The sequence below is a fragment of the Aulonocara stuartgranti genome (genome assembly GCF_965226115.1).
Source record: "Aulonocara stuartgranti genome assembly, chromosome: 4".
Classification (NCBI taxonomy): Eukaryota; Metazoa; Chordata; class Actinopteri; order Cichliformes; family Cichlidae; genus Aulonocara; species Aulonocara stuartgranti.
In genome coordinates, this window is record NC_138942.1 from 12433908 (window position 1) to 12449158 (window position 15251).

A 15251-nucleotide genomic window follows, 5' to 3' on the forward strand; every position below is an offset into this window, starting at 1 on the left:
ACTTCGTCCCGCCTCCCGGACTTGCCAGTAGCTAAAATGCCAATAACAGTTACCGCGTCTTTCGATTTTGACTGCAAATTAACAGCTTTTCTTTATTTATCCGAGAGATTATTGTAGCGAAAGCAAATCAGATGCTTTTGCAATAATCCTCATATTTGCAGTGCAATGTTTTTCGTTTCTGTGGCCTAGCCACCCCCTTTACCATAGCAATCTGTGATTGGTTGTGACGTTAATACATACTATTTTTAGTAAAATGTGAAAATATGAGGGGATACTCACACTTGTATTTGTGATACTGCGCTTGCAATATGATAAAAGTGTGGAATATACTTATAAACCTAGCACTTGTTACCTATATCTAACAAGTGGAGATCGAATCCAAGTAATTATTAGAAACCCACTCATACAGATATAACAAATTCACCGTTCTTTTATTTGGAACACAAAATGACAAAATAAAAGGAGGAAAAAAACCATGAAGCGATATAAGCCATACAAAACTCCACAGTCAAATGGGAAAAGTAAGTGTAAGTGCACTGTGAACACAAATACAATGGCAGATTATCAAACTGCAATTTAATTGCCTATTGCTTCAGTGCTGAAATCTTCATAAACAGGTACAAGTCCATTGTGCACCAAGAAAGGAAGTAAGGTGGATCATTCAACAGCTTTGTTACGTTTCAGTTCCGTTTTATCGCTTCATATTTGAGGTTTCCTGCAATATTGCTTTCAACACTGGAAAGAACTATCCAACTATAAATAACACTCATTCCAGTCAGACACTCATAATCTTCCTTGGAACAAGTGCTTGTTTGAAACCCAGGGTGAGAACTCATGTTTGAGAAGTCTCGGGAAAATAAAGGGCAGCTATAAGGCAGGGATGTGTACACATCCTTTATTCCCACTTGAATGTCCATAGGCATTGTTCAAAAGTAAGGTTTCGGGCTGTGAATCGTCACCTTTTTAGGGCAGGGGCCATCTTTATAAGCAGTCCATAGAGTTATCTGGGAGTACACCCAAAGGTGGGGCCTTGCCAGGGAGACAGGATGGCGGGAGCATGGAGTTTGAAGAAGGATCCACATTTTCACAGTCTTCCATTCGCTCTGTGCAGCCTTCCCAGTTTATATGGAATCTGGTGACACGTGGGTTTGAAGCTAGAATATTTCTCTGCAGCTGAAAAAGGAAAAACATAAAAATAAATTCTTTGCACAAGTTCTTTAGGAATACCTAACACAGCATCTTTAATAGAATCATTTGGACCACAATTTAAGGCAGTTTTATTTCATCTTCATCGTGTATTTGTGTTATTTCTGCATGTCAGTGTAAATAACATTAATATGACATTAATTAATGTTCATTATACTAGTGTACGCTAGTGTAACATTTAAGACCAAGTGTGATATTAGAAGTGTACATGAACATTAAAAAAACCCAAAAAAAACCAAACAACTGTATCTGGCAGCATTTGAAAGTCTTTACCATTTACCCTGACTACTAATTGATTTTCTGTTAGCTCCAACATCAAAACAGGCACGCTGCTGGTGTAAATGCATCTGACTCCATGTGCTCTCTAGACTCAGGGCAGGAAAGAGTGAACCCAGTAGTACAAAGGCACAGTGTGGTATTTTTTTTCTTTCTTCACAATAGCTAATCACATAAACTCACACAGGAAACAAGAACTTTGCAACTCTAATCGGAGTAAGCTGTTTAGATATTTTTTTTGCATTTGTAAGTGAAAGGTTTTAATCACAGATGTCAGCCACCTTAAAAATTTGACACCTTCAATCAAAACCCTTTGCTATGACCACAAATCTCACAGTGGCACAGAATAAGCCACTGAAGGAATGTCATAATCGAACTTTCACAACGCTTTTTGTTCCAAAGTGCAAGCTTTGCTGAATTAAAGGCTTCAACTTCAGGGCTCCAGTAGTGCACCATGCTGCTCCATATGTATGGTAATAGTTGCAAAGCGTATCATATATTTCATTTTCAATTAGATATTTGATTAATTTCTGCATAAAAAAAGTAGGGTTGATTTTTACAATAAAATCCCATTGAAGTTATCTGCAAATACAATGTAACTCTTGCACTAAGCTAATGTAGAACAACAACAAGTCTTCTTTGGCAAATGAGATGGTTCAATTTCGAGTCACTCAAAGTAGATAGTGTTCTTTTAAAATGTTAAAACACTGTCACTTGCTTCACAGGAAGTGTAGTTAGTCCTGTAAGGATCTCCAAAAACTACACATCTCTTGGGCAGGAAGGGAAAAGATAACCATTAAATGAGCGCAAATGAGCTGGAAATGTAGTCCAGACTGGTCCTACATGGAAGACTCATCAAAAGAAACCTTACCTGCAAACTTGTCATACAAGTCAGTAGTTGACTTATGCAAAGAAACGCCACACTTGTTTTGGAAACAACTGCTGTGGACATATTCATATTGAGCTTTATGGTAGCAAAGATATGTCTGTAGCAGTATTTTGTAATGAACAAAACACTATTAAAAATGGGTGTGGAAAAAAAAATCTCCTTTAGGATCGTTTTTGCAGCACAGTAAATATTTCAGGAAATGGAGGAAATAATCGTAACAAAGAATCAGCAAAATCTTATTCAAAATGCAATTCAGGTTTAGAAAATAAAGGTTAAATGAGGCCAGCCTTTACAAAGTATACCAAAGCCTACCTATTTGAAGTAATGAAAGTCCAGTTTGTGTAAAAAGTCACTCTCCACTGACTTGAGCATTATCCAAAATATCTATGTAGATGTTAAACATTTTCTGTGTATAAAATAAACATCTGTGATTGACACAAGAGCAGGTGAAAACGCCAAAATGAAATCAGTACTGCCGTAGTATGCTTCTTGTAAACATTGGCACATTACCTCTGCAATAATTATGAAATAGTTTCCATTTTTGGAAATTCAATAATTAATAGTAAATTTTCATTTAATAACATCTGAAGAACTAGTCATTTTTGTTTATTTCTTCTTTCAATTACAACAAAAAATGTTGTAATCTCTGAGTGGTACCAAAAGACTTCAATATAACTGAGCGATGGTCTGCCTCCAGTGCATGCGTCACAATGAGTGATGCATTTCTCATCAAAATTTTCAACTGTCAACCTAACAGGCCAGTGAAATTCAGATTTATTTCCAAAAGGGACTAATTTTAGATTCTCAGGGTACTTAGGTCTACTTCAAATAGCCAAATGACCTGTGGTGGTTTTTAATTTGACTGCAATTATAAATGTTCAGTGGAAATAGGCCTTTACCGTGTAACATTCAATAACATTCAAAATAGACAGTCGTGGTAGCATTGCATCTCAGAAATCAGTCATGATCCTAACCTGTGTGTAGTCTGGCTTGATTGGAGGATTTTCACGCAGCTCTGGGTCTGTGTATTCGTTGTTCACATAGTAACCAATGCGAATGAACTCTTGGCTGCGGTACGTGCAGGTAATGAGCACTACTGTAACACCAACTGCATCGCTTTCAGGAATCAATCCAGTGTTTGGGGCATCCGCCTGATAAACAAGCAAGCAAACAAACAACAACAAAAAGCTATTAATATATGTGGAGCTCCACTGCTGTTGTGATTTGGTCAGATTAGTCACAAATAGTGACTACTTTTTCTGAGTGTCAATTAATTATACCTGAAACACAAACATGTGTCTCCCAGCAGGTACTGGGCCAACCAGCACCGAGTCGAGGATTTGGTCGTACTCTTCACTCTCTGCTGAGCCGACATAGATGATCTTCCACTCCAGGTCTATAAACAGGAAATATTACAATAGAGTGCTTCATTAGAAAAATATGATGTGACAAAAACATTATTTTTTTGTTAAAAAATGAGCCTGTTAAGCAAAGAACTGATCAGCTGATGAACAGATGTAAACATGTAGGTTAATGTGCACAATGGTTTTTAATATTTCAAAAGCTTTATAAATTCAGTTTGGTTGTGTGCTCGTACAAAGAATCTGTCCACATAAAGTTACACAAAGAAATGCAAAAAAAACAAAACAAAATTTTAGATTTCCATCCTTGAATAGAGCTATATTTTGTTTACATTTTTACGCACAAACATTAAAACGTTGGCTAATTAGCACTGAACTTGTTTTTTATCCCTTAATGGAAACAATAAGATTGCTTTACCATATTCATAAGTACCACAGGACGTGCGAGAAGCGTCCACTCTCCTTGTTATAGCTTTAGGCCATGCTGTTATGCAACTTTAATGTTATCTTTAAGCAACGTTACCCTTTACACTTCAACAAAAAGTAGTTAGCTACTACAGCTAATACTGTGTAGCTGTTAGCAGACTTATGTTGTAGCTTCACACAAGCGATAATGACAGCTGTTATGCAATGGTACCAACCTTCAGCAAGGTCCTCCATACACTCAAAGGTTATTTCAAACTGAAAGGGGTTTCCGAAAGGACTCGGGTTGTCTAGGACAGCCACATTCAACACCTGTACCTTCGCCATATTTTCTGGAGCGGTAAGAAGGGGCAGTTTCCCGGGGAACCTTAAAAAGCAACACTCTCGCAACACAAGCGGTTACCACAATTATTATGGATCACACACCTGTGCTTTCACGAAACGCAGGCCTTACTTATAGGACTAGGCTCACACTACTCACCAAAACAATATTTCTATCATTCAATTGCTCATAAATCTGGGAATAAATTGCCGCTCTCCCGCCGCTTTGACTGTATTACCCAGGTTTCAGCGCGTCTACGGCAAGCTGTACACGCGTATGATGGAAACAGAGGAAAAGGGTGGCCTCGATCAAAAGGAAGGAAAAGTGCCTCTACTGACCCCTAGTTGCACAACTACCAAAGCCCGAACCCACAATAAACAAGCTACAGATTGATTATTGTTGTAATTATTTCAACCACAAACAAAGTAAATCAGGCTGGAAGTATTTCTGTAACGTGGCCTCAAGCTCTGATGTACCAACTCAGTGCCTGAGGCATTTTATTGGTGCTGTTAATGACTGCAGTTCATCATAAATGCTTGGGCAGGGAGGTGATGAAATTATCTAAAGTATCTAAACTTTATGGAGTCACACCCAGGATTGAGGAGTAGTGAGTTCGTGCCATTAAACTAACAGATTAAGTACATTTTGCAGGGTTTCATCTGCACCTATACCAGGTACCAGCATAGTGATTAAAGTGTTACATTTGAAACCCCTTTGAATGCAGAGAAAATCTAAATTTGTTTACAAAAAGACATGGCATTCATTGCAATCTCTATCCCCAGGTAGATTCTTTTAAGGACAGGTTTATAGCTACAGAGAAGCAGGGTCTTCAGTTCACTGGTGAAAAACATGAAATCTAGCTCTAATTTTTAAGCTTTGAATCTGAACTCGTAAAACTTGAATATGTGAGGTGTAGTCAGAAATCAGAACTATATACTATATATTCACACATTTTAAATAAGCTGTTGCATGCAGAATTTTAGAATGCCACAAAGCAATACTCTAATCCTCCCACTTGGCCCATACAAAATATTTAATTTTTTTAATAAAACAAAATTCACTGACATTTTTGCTGGCATGCAACTTTTTTTCCAGCTTGCAACCCCAATACTGAAAAGGATAAAAACAGAATGCAATTGCAAATACTTAAATTGAGAAAATGTAGCATTTTAAGAAAGATATTGGCTCATTTTGAGTTTGATAGCAGCAATATTTCTCAAAAGAAGTGGTACAGGGCCATGTTTACCCACATGCAGCAAACCCCTTATTTTAACAACAGTCCATAAACATCTGGAAACTGAGAAGACCAGCTGCTAGAATTTGGGGAGGCGAATGTTCAGCAGTCCTGAGTCTTCTTTGTACTCTTTGTAGTTCAATTTGGGTTTTTGTGTTTGGATTGTTTTTGTTTTGTTTTGTTTTGCGTCTGTCCATTTCCATGACCTTTGACCCAGAGAAATATTTCTGGATCTTGTTCACATGTGGCATCTTTTTTCCATGATAGAGCTTTAACCTTCATTTCTGGATGGTAAACTGTGGTCATGGCCATACCATGTTGAAGTGTTCCTGAGGCCATTCAGTGACTTCCATGATAGCAACATGCCTGATAGAAACATTTTAATATAATGACACCCGAGGGCACAAACATTAGAGTTTTTCTGTTTTTTTCAGAGATTTCTCTAGATTCTCAGACTCTTCTGATGATGTTATGTACCGTAGGTGGTGAGAGATTCCAAGCCTTTAGGATTTGACATTGAGGAACATTATTCTGACATTGTTCAATTATTGTTTTTTGATTTTTTGCAGATGGTTAAACCATCTGCCCATCTTTACTTCCGTGAAACTTTTTATACCCAGACATGTTCCTGACCTGTTGACAGTTAACATAATTAGCTTTTTTGTTGTCCCCTTTCCAACTTGTGTGAGAGGTGTTGTTGCCATTAAAGTCAAAATAAGTTAACATTTTTCTTAAAATGGTACATTGCACGTGATATGTTTTATGTTCTGCTGTGAATAAAATACACATCATTGCATGCTTTTTTTTCTTTACATTTTACACAACGTCCTGACTTTTTCAAAACTAGGGTTTTATTTTAATATTTCAAGATTTATCTTCTTGAAATATGGTAGCGATATATATAGACATAAGGGTACACATTAATATAGATTGAAATAATAAAGACATTGCCTGCATGGGAGTATATGTTGCTCTAAAACCTCTGTATACCTTTCTGCATGTGTAAGCTTCCAATTCCAGTGGCATGAATGAACCTCCACACTATCAGACATGCAGGTTTTTGAACTGAGCGCTGATAACAAGTCAGATAAATATATAAATCTCCTTGACATTTTTACATTCTGCTATAGCGTATTAACTTCCAGTACATGGCAGTTTCATGTCTTCGCAGCAGTTTCACCAACACTGATTCCAGCCCAGAAAACATGGCCAAGTGCAACATTTAGACAGATGTTAAATCAAATACGTTGCTCTAAAAACAGTGTACCTTTTAAAATCATCATTGAATTGCTTCTCTCTTGCAGTTTTATTATGTATGTTATTAATTACTGGGCTGTCACTGTAGGTATTTATATCAGCTTACATAAACTATTAGGCTAATGAACTTGCTTACAGAAGCTTTCTTTAGTAAAATAAACTTCCTGATAAAACTAACAGTGAAATATATAACAGTGACTCCAATAAAAAAGATACTGTTTTACACGTAATGCTCATTTATTTGACAACAAACACACACACACACAAAGGTGCTTGTTGCACCCTTTAGTGGTCACTACTAAATAAGTAGAAAACAAGACACCAGAAGAGCTATTTGTTCTTAATGTTTCTTCTACCGCCATATCTGGTCTGCAATCAGCCTAATGTCCAACCAAATTGTTAACGCAAATAATCTAATCAGTCAGTTAGCTCAGTGCATTTGACTTTGAACATGGCAAGCCTTGCTGCCAGCTTCTGAGAGTTTCAAAAACTGTTGATATGCTGGGATTTTTCTGCCCAACCACCTCTAGAGTTTACAGAGAATGGTCTCCAAAACAGAAAGTATTGAATGATGAGAGACTTCTTTAATCTCAAGCTGAGTCTCAGGGATAAAATGCCTAGTTGTTACCAGAGGTCAGAGGAGAACAGCCAGTCTGTTTCTAGCTGATGGGAACAGTCACTCAAATAGCCACCTGTTACTTGCTGAGACTGTGATTCACTCAGGCTCACCTAAATTGGATTCGATGAGTCTTGATTTCTGGTGAGACATTCAGATGGGTCACAATGTGATGTGAAAAACATGAAAGAACCATATTAGCAGTTCAGGATGTCATGGTTGTGGGGTTGTTGAACGTCTGGTGTCCTGGTGCAGCCACAACAACCTGGTGCTGAATGCCCAGAAGACAGTGGAGATTATTGTGGACTTCAGGAAGCACACAGCTCCATTCCCCCCCATCATCCTGACTGACACCCCCATCACCTCTGTGGACTCATTCCGCTTCCTGGGTACCACCATCACCCAGGACCTGAAGTGGGAGCCCACCATCACCTCCGTCATCAAGAAAGCCCAGCAGAGGATGTACTTCCTGAGGCAGCTGAAGAACTTCAACCTGCCAACACGGACGATGATGCAGTTCTACACTGCAATCATCGAGTCCATCCTCACCTCCTCCATCACCGTGTGGTACGCTGGAGCCACTATCAGGGACAAACAGAGACTGCAGCGTGTTGTGCGCTCTGCTGAGAAGGTGATTGGCTGCAGACTCCCATCTTTGCAGGACCTGTACACCTCCAGGACACTGCGGCGTGCAGCTCGGATCTCAGCTGACCCTTCTCACCCTGGATACAGTCTGTTTGACCTGCTCCCCTCTGGCAGGAGGCTCCGGTCCATTCGCACCAGAACCTCTCGCCATAAGAACAGTTTCTTCCCCTCTGCTGTTGGACACATGAACAATAAACGTACGACTGTTCCCACCCCTAACACATGACCCTACGCTGTGTTCACTGCATCATTCCATGTTTGGCACTGATCACCACCTGCACTCATGCATATATCTTTCTACGTAGCACTTTTAATTCTTCTTCTTACTTTTATTTTTTCATGTCTATTTAAGCGCAATTTATGACAGTATGTTTGCACTGAAGCACCGCAGCAATTTCCTAATGTTGTAAACCTGCTCAACATTTGGCAATAAAACCCTTTCTGATTCTGATTCTGATATTTTCTTGGCACAGTTTAGGCCCCTTTGTGCCAACTGCAGCATCGTTTAACTACCACAGCCTACCTCAGTTTTATTACTGACCATGTCCATCCCTTTATGACCCTTGTTACGGCCCTAGCAGGGCCTCTTCTTGAAATTTCCCTTGTGTGGGTGTGGTCTTCTCTCTCCGCCTCCTCCTCTTTTGTTCCTCCCACCCTTCTGTCTCTTTTTCACTCCGCCCTCTTGCCACGACGCACCTGCTGTTCATTACCCCGTTTGGCACCTGGACCCAGTCAGCAATCACCTCTTTATTATATAGATTATATAGGCTGGGGAAGAACTGTGTGATGCAAGTGGTTTTTCCCTATGGCTCTACATTGTCTTTTTAGATGTTGGAAAAGTCCCAATGTGTGTTTGTCCTACCCGTGGTTTTAAGTTGAGTGAGTAGATGGGCATATAGGCCTTGGAAATGTCTCACCGTGGTGAGGAGTTCAGTTGAGTGAGAAGTGGGAAGTGCCTCTTTGTGTTGTGGAGTTTTTTTTTTTTTTAGTTGTTTCCTTTGTTGTTTTTGATCTCTTCTTTTCTTTTTGGCCTTATTGATACAGCGACGTTGCTGACTCTTTGTGTTAAGATTATTTGCAATAAAACCATATTATATGCTAAACACCTCTGTCTGCTTTCCTTTTCATTCTGTTCTGGACCCATTTGTTACCGGCCACCACACTCGCAACTCGAAGAATTCCTTCGTGGGGACGTAACATGCCAGCAGGAAAACATGCCATGTTCCCAAGTGCAGATCATCTCAAACTGGTTGCTGGAACATGATAATGAGTTCACTGTACAGGAATGCCGTCTACAGATTCAACAGATCTCAATATCTCAATAGACCACTGGGATGAGGTGGGTTTGTGACTCAGTGCCACAAAGAATTAAGAAGGCCCAATCCTGTACTAGCAAAGTGTACCTAATAAAGTGCCCAGTGAGTGTATGTGCATGAAAAGACAGGGTTATGCCAGTAGTTAACTTTCTCATGCCTTATCTGTCCTTTCTTTAATAGATAAAACACTCTGAATCACATGTCAAACTGTGGTTACTGAACGTTATATTACTGAAACACTGTTGCAGATATTAGGCTACATACAAAATAGCAAGGGGCACCTCCTCAATGTGAGTCACTGCTGTACTATAAGAGTAATTTTCCACAGCAGGTCTGTGCTTTTCAGAAAACGCTTCAGTGCTCTTACAGAGTGTCCACACGAAACTCTGACTAGCACAGATTAGGCCCGAAGCAGACTACATTTTCTGTGCCCCTCTTAGTCTGAAAGGAGAGATTAGGAGAGGATTAGAGCCCACTGGACCAGCTGGCCTCCAAATTCATCCTTAAAATATCTCAGGAATGTCGATATCCTTTCTCCTGACGGGAACCGTAAAACCTGACGGAGGCGCTGTTTCATGCAACGCCATCAGCAGGTTGCTGCTGTAGGTAAGAGCTTCACAGGGAGTAAAAACTACGGCTAAAGTTGTGCAGATTGGAGCAAATAAGGCAAACCTGGCATCTTGTTATTATTATCATTATCGTTAATTTTTTAGAAACTGAATGAACTTTGGAAGGAATTTCTGAATATAAATATTATTGCATAAAGGTGATTAAAAGCTTTAAGGTCTGATTTTTTTTTCCTGATGGAAACAGGATAGATCGGCGCTGCTCTGCTTTAGCAAAGTGCGCATTTTATTCTACTTTGTACGCACAAAGGAGGTTCTGTTCGCCCCGCTGCAGGTAGATAACTGTGCTCAGGTATTGTAACACGAAACTCAACCACGTGACCAATGGCGAAGTGAGGAGTAGACGAGGGGAAAAAAAGAGCTTTAGATGAAAGACCAACTCATAGGACAGCCGAGGATGTAGTCTCGGGTACTTCAGGTAGGCTTGTTCTGATAGAAGTCGGCTGAGGATGTTACCTGTACTTTTCACCCGACTCATATGTGTTGCGGTTTCATTTTTGACAAGGTGAGGCGGAAGCAGTTGACGCGTAAAGAATCAACCTGTTCGATGTTCCTCGTTTTGCCTCGACCATCTGGAAGCAGTCGGATGAAGGGTGTGTGTAAGTCTTTGAAAAGAATCACGTTACAGCATATTGTCATTTGATAGTGTAATGATGTTTTTTAGGAGGTGTTAGAGCTGTGTTCTTCTGTTAGGCCAGTAAAAATATTATTGCGCAGGTTTAGAGGTGATTCAACATCAGGCTGAATGTGACTCAGTAGTTGTGGTTTTCTCTGCCTGACTCAGCTTGAGATTAAAACAGTCTATCAGTGTCTGAGTGAACTGGAGAGGATATTTGCGTTTGCACTGCTGATAGTTGTGTGTCTTTAGCTGTTCAAATGGAGGCAGTAAATCCTCACGGCGGCTGTCTGTGAATGAAATGGACCCAAGCTGATGCCCCGACTGTACCAGTCTGCCCCCATTTGGCCCTGCTGGTCACGGGTAGAGATGGCAGCGTGCCTGGATGTGCTGACCATACCTGGAGCTGTGGTTGGGAGTGTTTTACTGCTGGTGCTGAGCAGTAATCCTGTGTGGGGTGAGTTGGAAGCCTTCCTCAGCACTCCCATACAAATAAGCCAGCCTTTTGACCACACCTGTGCACACGCACACATAAAAAACCTATTGCATCCTGTGATGACACATAAAAAAACTTAGGAAGCTTTGCTAAGAAACTGTGAAACATGTCAGCACTGCCTAATAACATAAGACTAAGATAAGAATTTATAGGAACAAGCTCCCCATTGAGTGGGAGTAATATACAAAAAAGCAATTTTAAAGATGTTGCGGTGCCGTGTAAACTAATGTCATGATTTAAAAATCATTTGAACTAGATTTTCACACGATACTGAACATCTCGCAGAGTCATTACAGCTAAAAAGGAGAGGTGTTTTGTACTATAAGTGCAGTACAAAACACAGTATATCTGATGGGTATAGTTACATTGGGGTGGGGGACTGTTGAGCAACTGAAATCTCCTATCAAACAAGAATGAGAGGAAATGTGATTTCAAAACTGCAGCAATTGTTCTCCTCAGTTCCCAGACATTTTAACTGGTAAATGAAGGTGATGCTACACAGTAAGATACAGACCCCTGTCCCACTGCTGTGAGAAACTGTTGCATTTGTCAGTTTGAATCCTACTTTAAGTTGTGAACATGGCTGCCCCCGTCTGTAACGTTTGTTATCAAGTCGTACCTTTGTCCTTGGCAAGTTTACTATTTACCCAAGCAAATGATTGACTCAGAAACTATGGGGAGGGCTTAAGTTTCCAAAACAAAACTTTCTCATTAACACGATTTTTTGAATGATGAACACACACACACACACAAAGAAACACAAAGAAACAAATAGATTTGAGTTGGGTTTTTTTCTCACATTTCAAACTAGTGTGCTGTTTGACTCAGCTAATTGTGACTGCGGTATACCGTGCATTCCTGAGCTTCTCCTCCTCCCTATTCGCTCTGGTCAAGAAGCTCCAGTGGGGCTTTATGATGTAACTGAGTAATCACATGGCTGCTCACAGATGAAATGGCTGGTAGCGATACTGGAATGCTTACAAGTGTCAGGTGCTTAGAAAGTGGACGAGGTTGAAATGAACTTCTGCTTTACTGTGGTACTTCCTCTTATGTGCTTTTCATTACGCATGTATGTATAAGGGTAGATACAATCATGATAACATGTAGAAGCGATACACTTTTCCTCTTTTAGACATTATTTTTGACACTCATGTCTCTGTCGTGGTTCAAAAACAGTTTTGCACTTTACTAAGAAGCCAGCTTTTCAAGATCCTTTCACATTCCTGCATTCATCTGCATATGAATGTGTCAAACACTTTGGTTACATATGAAAATTATTCTTCATTCTCACTGAGAGTTACATGAGTAGCTTTAAAAAAAAAAAAAAAAAGTACGGTATTATACTTCTTTGCAAAGACTGGAACTTTCAAAAGTCTCCCCCAGTTGCCAGGAAACAGACTCATTACTTTAAATGTTATGAGTGCACATTCACACGTGCTTGTAAGTGGTTACTCTGAAAGTTTAAATGCATTTGCCAATTAAAATAAAAGATCTTATCTAAATACAGAGAGCCCCATAATATTTAAACACATTTTAATTATATACATCAGTTTACATACAAAATGGAGTTTTTAAATGATGATTTCATTTATTAAGAGAAAAAAGCTGTACAAACCTACATGGCTCTATGTTAAGAAATATTTTTAACTCATGAATTAACTGTGATTAAGCCCTTTTTTTCTTGTGGGTGGGGGGGACTGAGTTTAGAGCCATTACTCAAAAATGGTGAAAACTTGGAAGAGGAGTGGTTGGCCTACAAAAATTACTCTAAGACCACATTGACAATTGACCCGCGAGCTCGCAGATTAACCCAGAACAACATCTAAAGAACTGCAGGCCTCTCTTGCCTCTGTTAAGGTCAGAGTTCATGATTCAACAATAAGAAAGACAAAAATGGGATCCATGGGAGAGTTCCAAGATGATAATCCACTGCTGACCGAAAAGAACACAAAGTCTCACATTTGTCAATAAAACATTTTGTTGATCCCCAAGACTTTTGGAAAAAATATTCTGTGGGCTGAGGGGAAAAATCACCAACGGTCAAACATGGTGAGGGTAGTGTGATGGTCTGGGCCTGCTTTGCTGCTTCAGGACCTCAACAGCATCTAATTGATGGATCCATTGATTTTACTCTTTACTGGAAAAACCTCAAAGGAGTCTATCCGACCGTCAGTTTGTTTGAAGCTCAACTTGGATTATGTAGCAGGACAATGATCCAAAACACAGCAGCAGGTTCACATCTGTATGACTCAATAAAACCAGAAAACAAAAACAAAATAAAGGTTTTGGAGCAGCCTAGCCAAAGTCCAGCCTTAAATCTGATTAAGATGCTTCAGCGTGACCTTGAACAGTGATGTTCCTGCTGAGAAACCCTACAATGTGGCTGAATCAAAAAAAAAAAAAAATGCAAAGAAGAGTGAGCCAAAATTCCTCCACGGCAATGTGAAAGACTCAGTGCCAGTTACTGCAAACACTTGATTGCAGTTATTGCTGCCAAGGCTGGCACAGCCAGTTATTAGGTTTTGGGGGCCATTACTGTACACAGGGCTAGATAGGTTTGGATAACTTTTATAATCAATAAAATCACAATTTAAAAACTGCATTTTGTATTTACTTGGGTTATTTGTGTCTAATATTGAAAATTGTTTGAGGATTTGAAGCATAATAAATATGTTAAAACATTTTTTGGAAAGGGAACAAATACTGTTCCACTGATATAACATTCATTATGTTTCTGCTCCTTTCACAGGGAATATGACCTTAAGTGCAAGTGACACCCAATCTAATAACACTACAGTAAGTGACAAATATTTTCAAGAACAGTAAATAACTTTGGTATGTAATTAGACTTTAAGTGTTATATTATCCTGTTTGCAGGGACCCAACATCGCAGCCATTGTGGCCCCTACAGTCACCTTGGGAGTGCTGGCTATAGTCTCGGCTTTTCTCGTCTGGTTGTTCTGCGTGGTCAAAAAGAAGAGGCAGACCGAAGGGACGTACAGACCCAGCGCTGAGGAGCAGTCTGGTGCACGCAGCATTGCCGCACCGGATGCACTAAAATTACCAAAGGAGGAAAGACTCATTTGAGGTTTTGTGGAACACCTTGTAAGGACACAGGCTGCAAACACTTGCACGGCAGCCTTCCTGTGTGACGAGGCTCTCAGATTGGGGCTTGACCACTGAGAGAAAACTGTCTCCAGGTTTAAGAGAGGACAAAGAGAGATCTTTGAAACCGTACAACATGATGCATTTTCTTGCCGCTCCATTTCAACAAGCACTGAATTGTTCTTGCTTGGTAAGCCGAAGAGAAGCGCCCAAAGGGATTTTTCTCTGACTTTTAAGAACAACTGAACATTTCAAAGAGGTCTAAATGTTTATTCTGCACAAGTTAAAAAAACAAAAAGCTACAGTATTTTATCGCCACTAATGATTTTAGTTTAGCGACACTTCTTTTTGCCAGCTGCCTTAAGTCCTAATTACTTGCTGGATTTGATTCTGTCTAAAATTTCAATGCAAAATCTGCTGACCTTTAACCTCAAACTTTTTGCGTTTTTAGTCAATCGCATTTGAAAAGGAAAGAGTTTCTATTTATGAGTTTAATCAAAAGATCTTATCCTCGTGAAAACTAGTTTTTTACAAAGCTGCTCTGAGCTAAAAAAAGAAGTCAGGTTATAACTAGAAATCAGAAGCAACTGTTTACACTTGACATCTCTTTGAATAACAACACTAATTTAAAGACAGGCCATCAATAATTCACCAGATCATATGTATAGCACATAATTGACTGTAATCAAGTAGAGATGTTTTACAATGTCACCACGTGTTTATTTATGCATTTGTCAAATAACTGAATATTTGTTTAATATTTGTGTAATTAAACTTTACAAAGCATTTAAAGTCTCACGAGTCCTCCCCAGGTGGATCAGCAGCGGTGTTTATGTATAAAATCCCAGTAAAAATAGGATATA

General features: G+C 39.5%; 2 protein-coding genes across 8 annotated transcripts; one reads left to right on the plus strand and one right to left on the minus strand.

Moving 5' to 3' along the window:
* Positions 1-404: 404 nt before the first annotated feature.
* asf1ba (anti-silencing function 1Ba histone chaperone) lies at positions 405-4760 on the minus strand. 2 transcript variants are annotated; one of them, XM_082530393.1, is made up of 5 exons: positions 4637-4760; positions 4374-4538; positions 3652-3767; positions 3346-3522; positions 405-1173 (listed from the first exon to the last, which is right to left on the minus strand). In XM_082530393.1, the coding sequence occupies exons 2-5, from the start codon at positions 4480-4482 to the stop codon at positions 982-984; spliced, it is 594 nt and encodes a 197-aa protein (XP_082386519.1). In that variant the 5' UTR covers positions 4483-4538; positions 4637-4760; the 3' UTR covers positions 405-981. The 2 variants fall into 2 exon arrangements, with proteins under 2 accessions (XP_082386519.1, XP_082386518.1); XM_082530392.1 differs by having other exon boundaries at positions 4374-4760.
* A 4628-nt stretch (positions 4761-9388) lies between these two features.
* Positions 9389-15174, plus strand: crb3a (crumbs homolog 3a). Of its 6 annotated transcripts, none has more exons than XM_082530832.1 (6): positions 9389-9568; positions 10446-10589; positions 10677-10770; positions 11040-11244; positions 14033-14079; positions 14161-15174. In XM_082530832.1, the coding sequence occupies exons 4-6, from the start codon at positions 11103-11105 to the stop codon at positions 14368-14370; spliced, it is 399 nt and encodes a 132-aa protein (XP_082386958.1). In that variant the 5' UTR covers positions 9389-9568; positions 10446-10589; positions 10677-10770; positions 11040-11102; the 3' UTR covers positions 14371-15174. The 6 variants fall into 6 exon arrangements, with proteins under 6 accessions (XP_082386958.1, XP_082386956.1, XP_082386959.1 ...); XM_082530830.1 differs by lacking the exon at positions 9389-9568 and adding an exon at positions 9890-10151 and having other exon boundaries at positions 10359-10589; XM_082530833.1 differs by lacking the exon at positions 9389-9568 and adding an exon at positions 9890-10151.
* The last annotated feature ends 77 nt before the right edge of the window (positions 15175-15251 follow it).

What these genes read in the sequence shown, in the direction of transcription:
- asf1ba (XM_082530393.1), bottom strand. Translation starts at nt 4,482, where the DNA reads ATGGCGAAGGTACAGGTGTTGAATGTGGCTGTCCTAGACAACCCGAGT. An exon ending in TATGGAGGACCTTGCTGAAG is followed by an intron (nt 3,768 to 4,373) that starts GTTGGTACCATT and finishes TCCTGTTTATAG; the next exon opens with ACCTGGAGTGGAAGATCATC. An exon ending in GACACATGTTTGTGTTTCAG is followed by an intron (nt 3,523 to 3,651) that starts GTATAATTAATT and finishes CTTGTTTATCAG; the next exon opens with GCGGATGCCCCAAACACTGG.
- crb3a (XM_082530832.1), top strand. Translation starts at nt 11,103, where the DNA reads ATGCCCCGACTGTACCAGTCTGCCCCCATTTGGCCCTGCTGGTCACGG. An exon ending in GAGCAGTAATCCTGTGTGGG is followed by an intron (nt 11,245 to 14,032) that starts GTGAGTTGGAAG and finishes CTCCTTTCACAG; the next exon opens with GGAATATGACCTTAAGTGCA. An exon ending in CCCAATCTAATAACACTACA is followed by an intron (nt 14,080 to 14,160) that starts GTAAGTGACAAA and finishes TCCTGTTTGCAG; the next exon opens with GGACCCAACATCGCAGCCAT.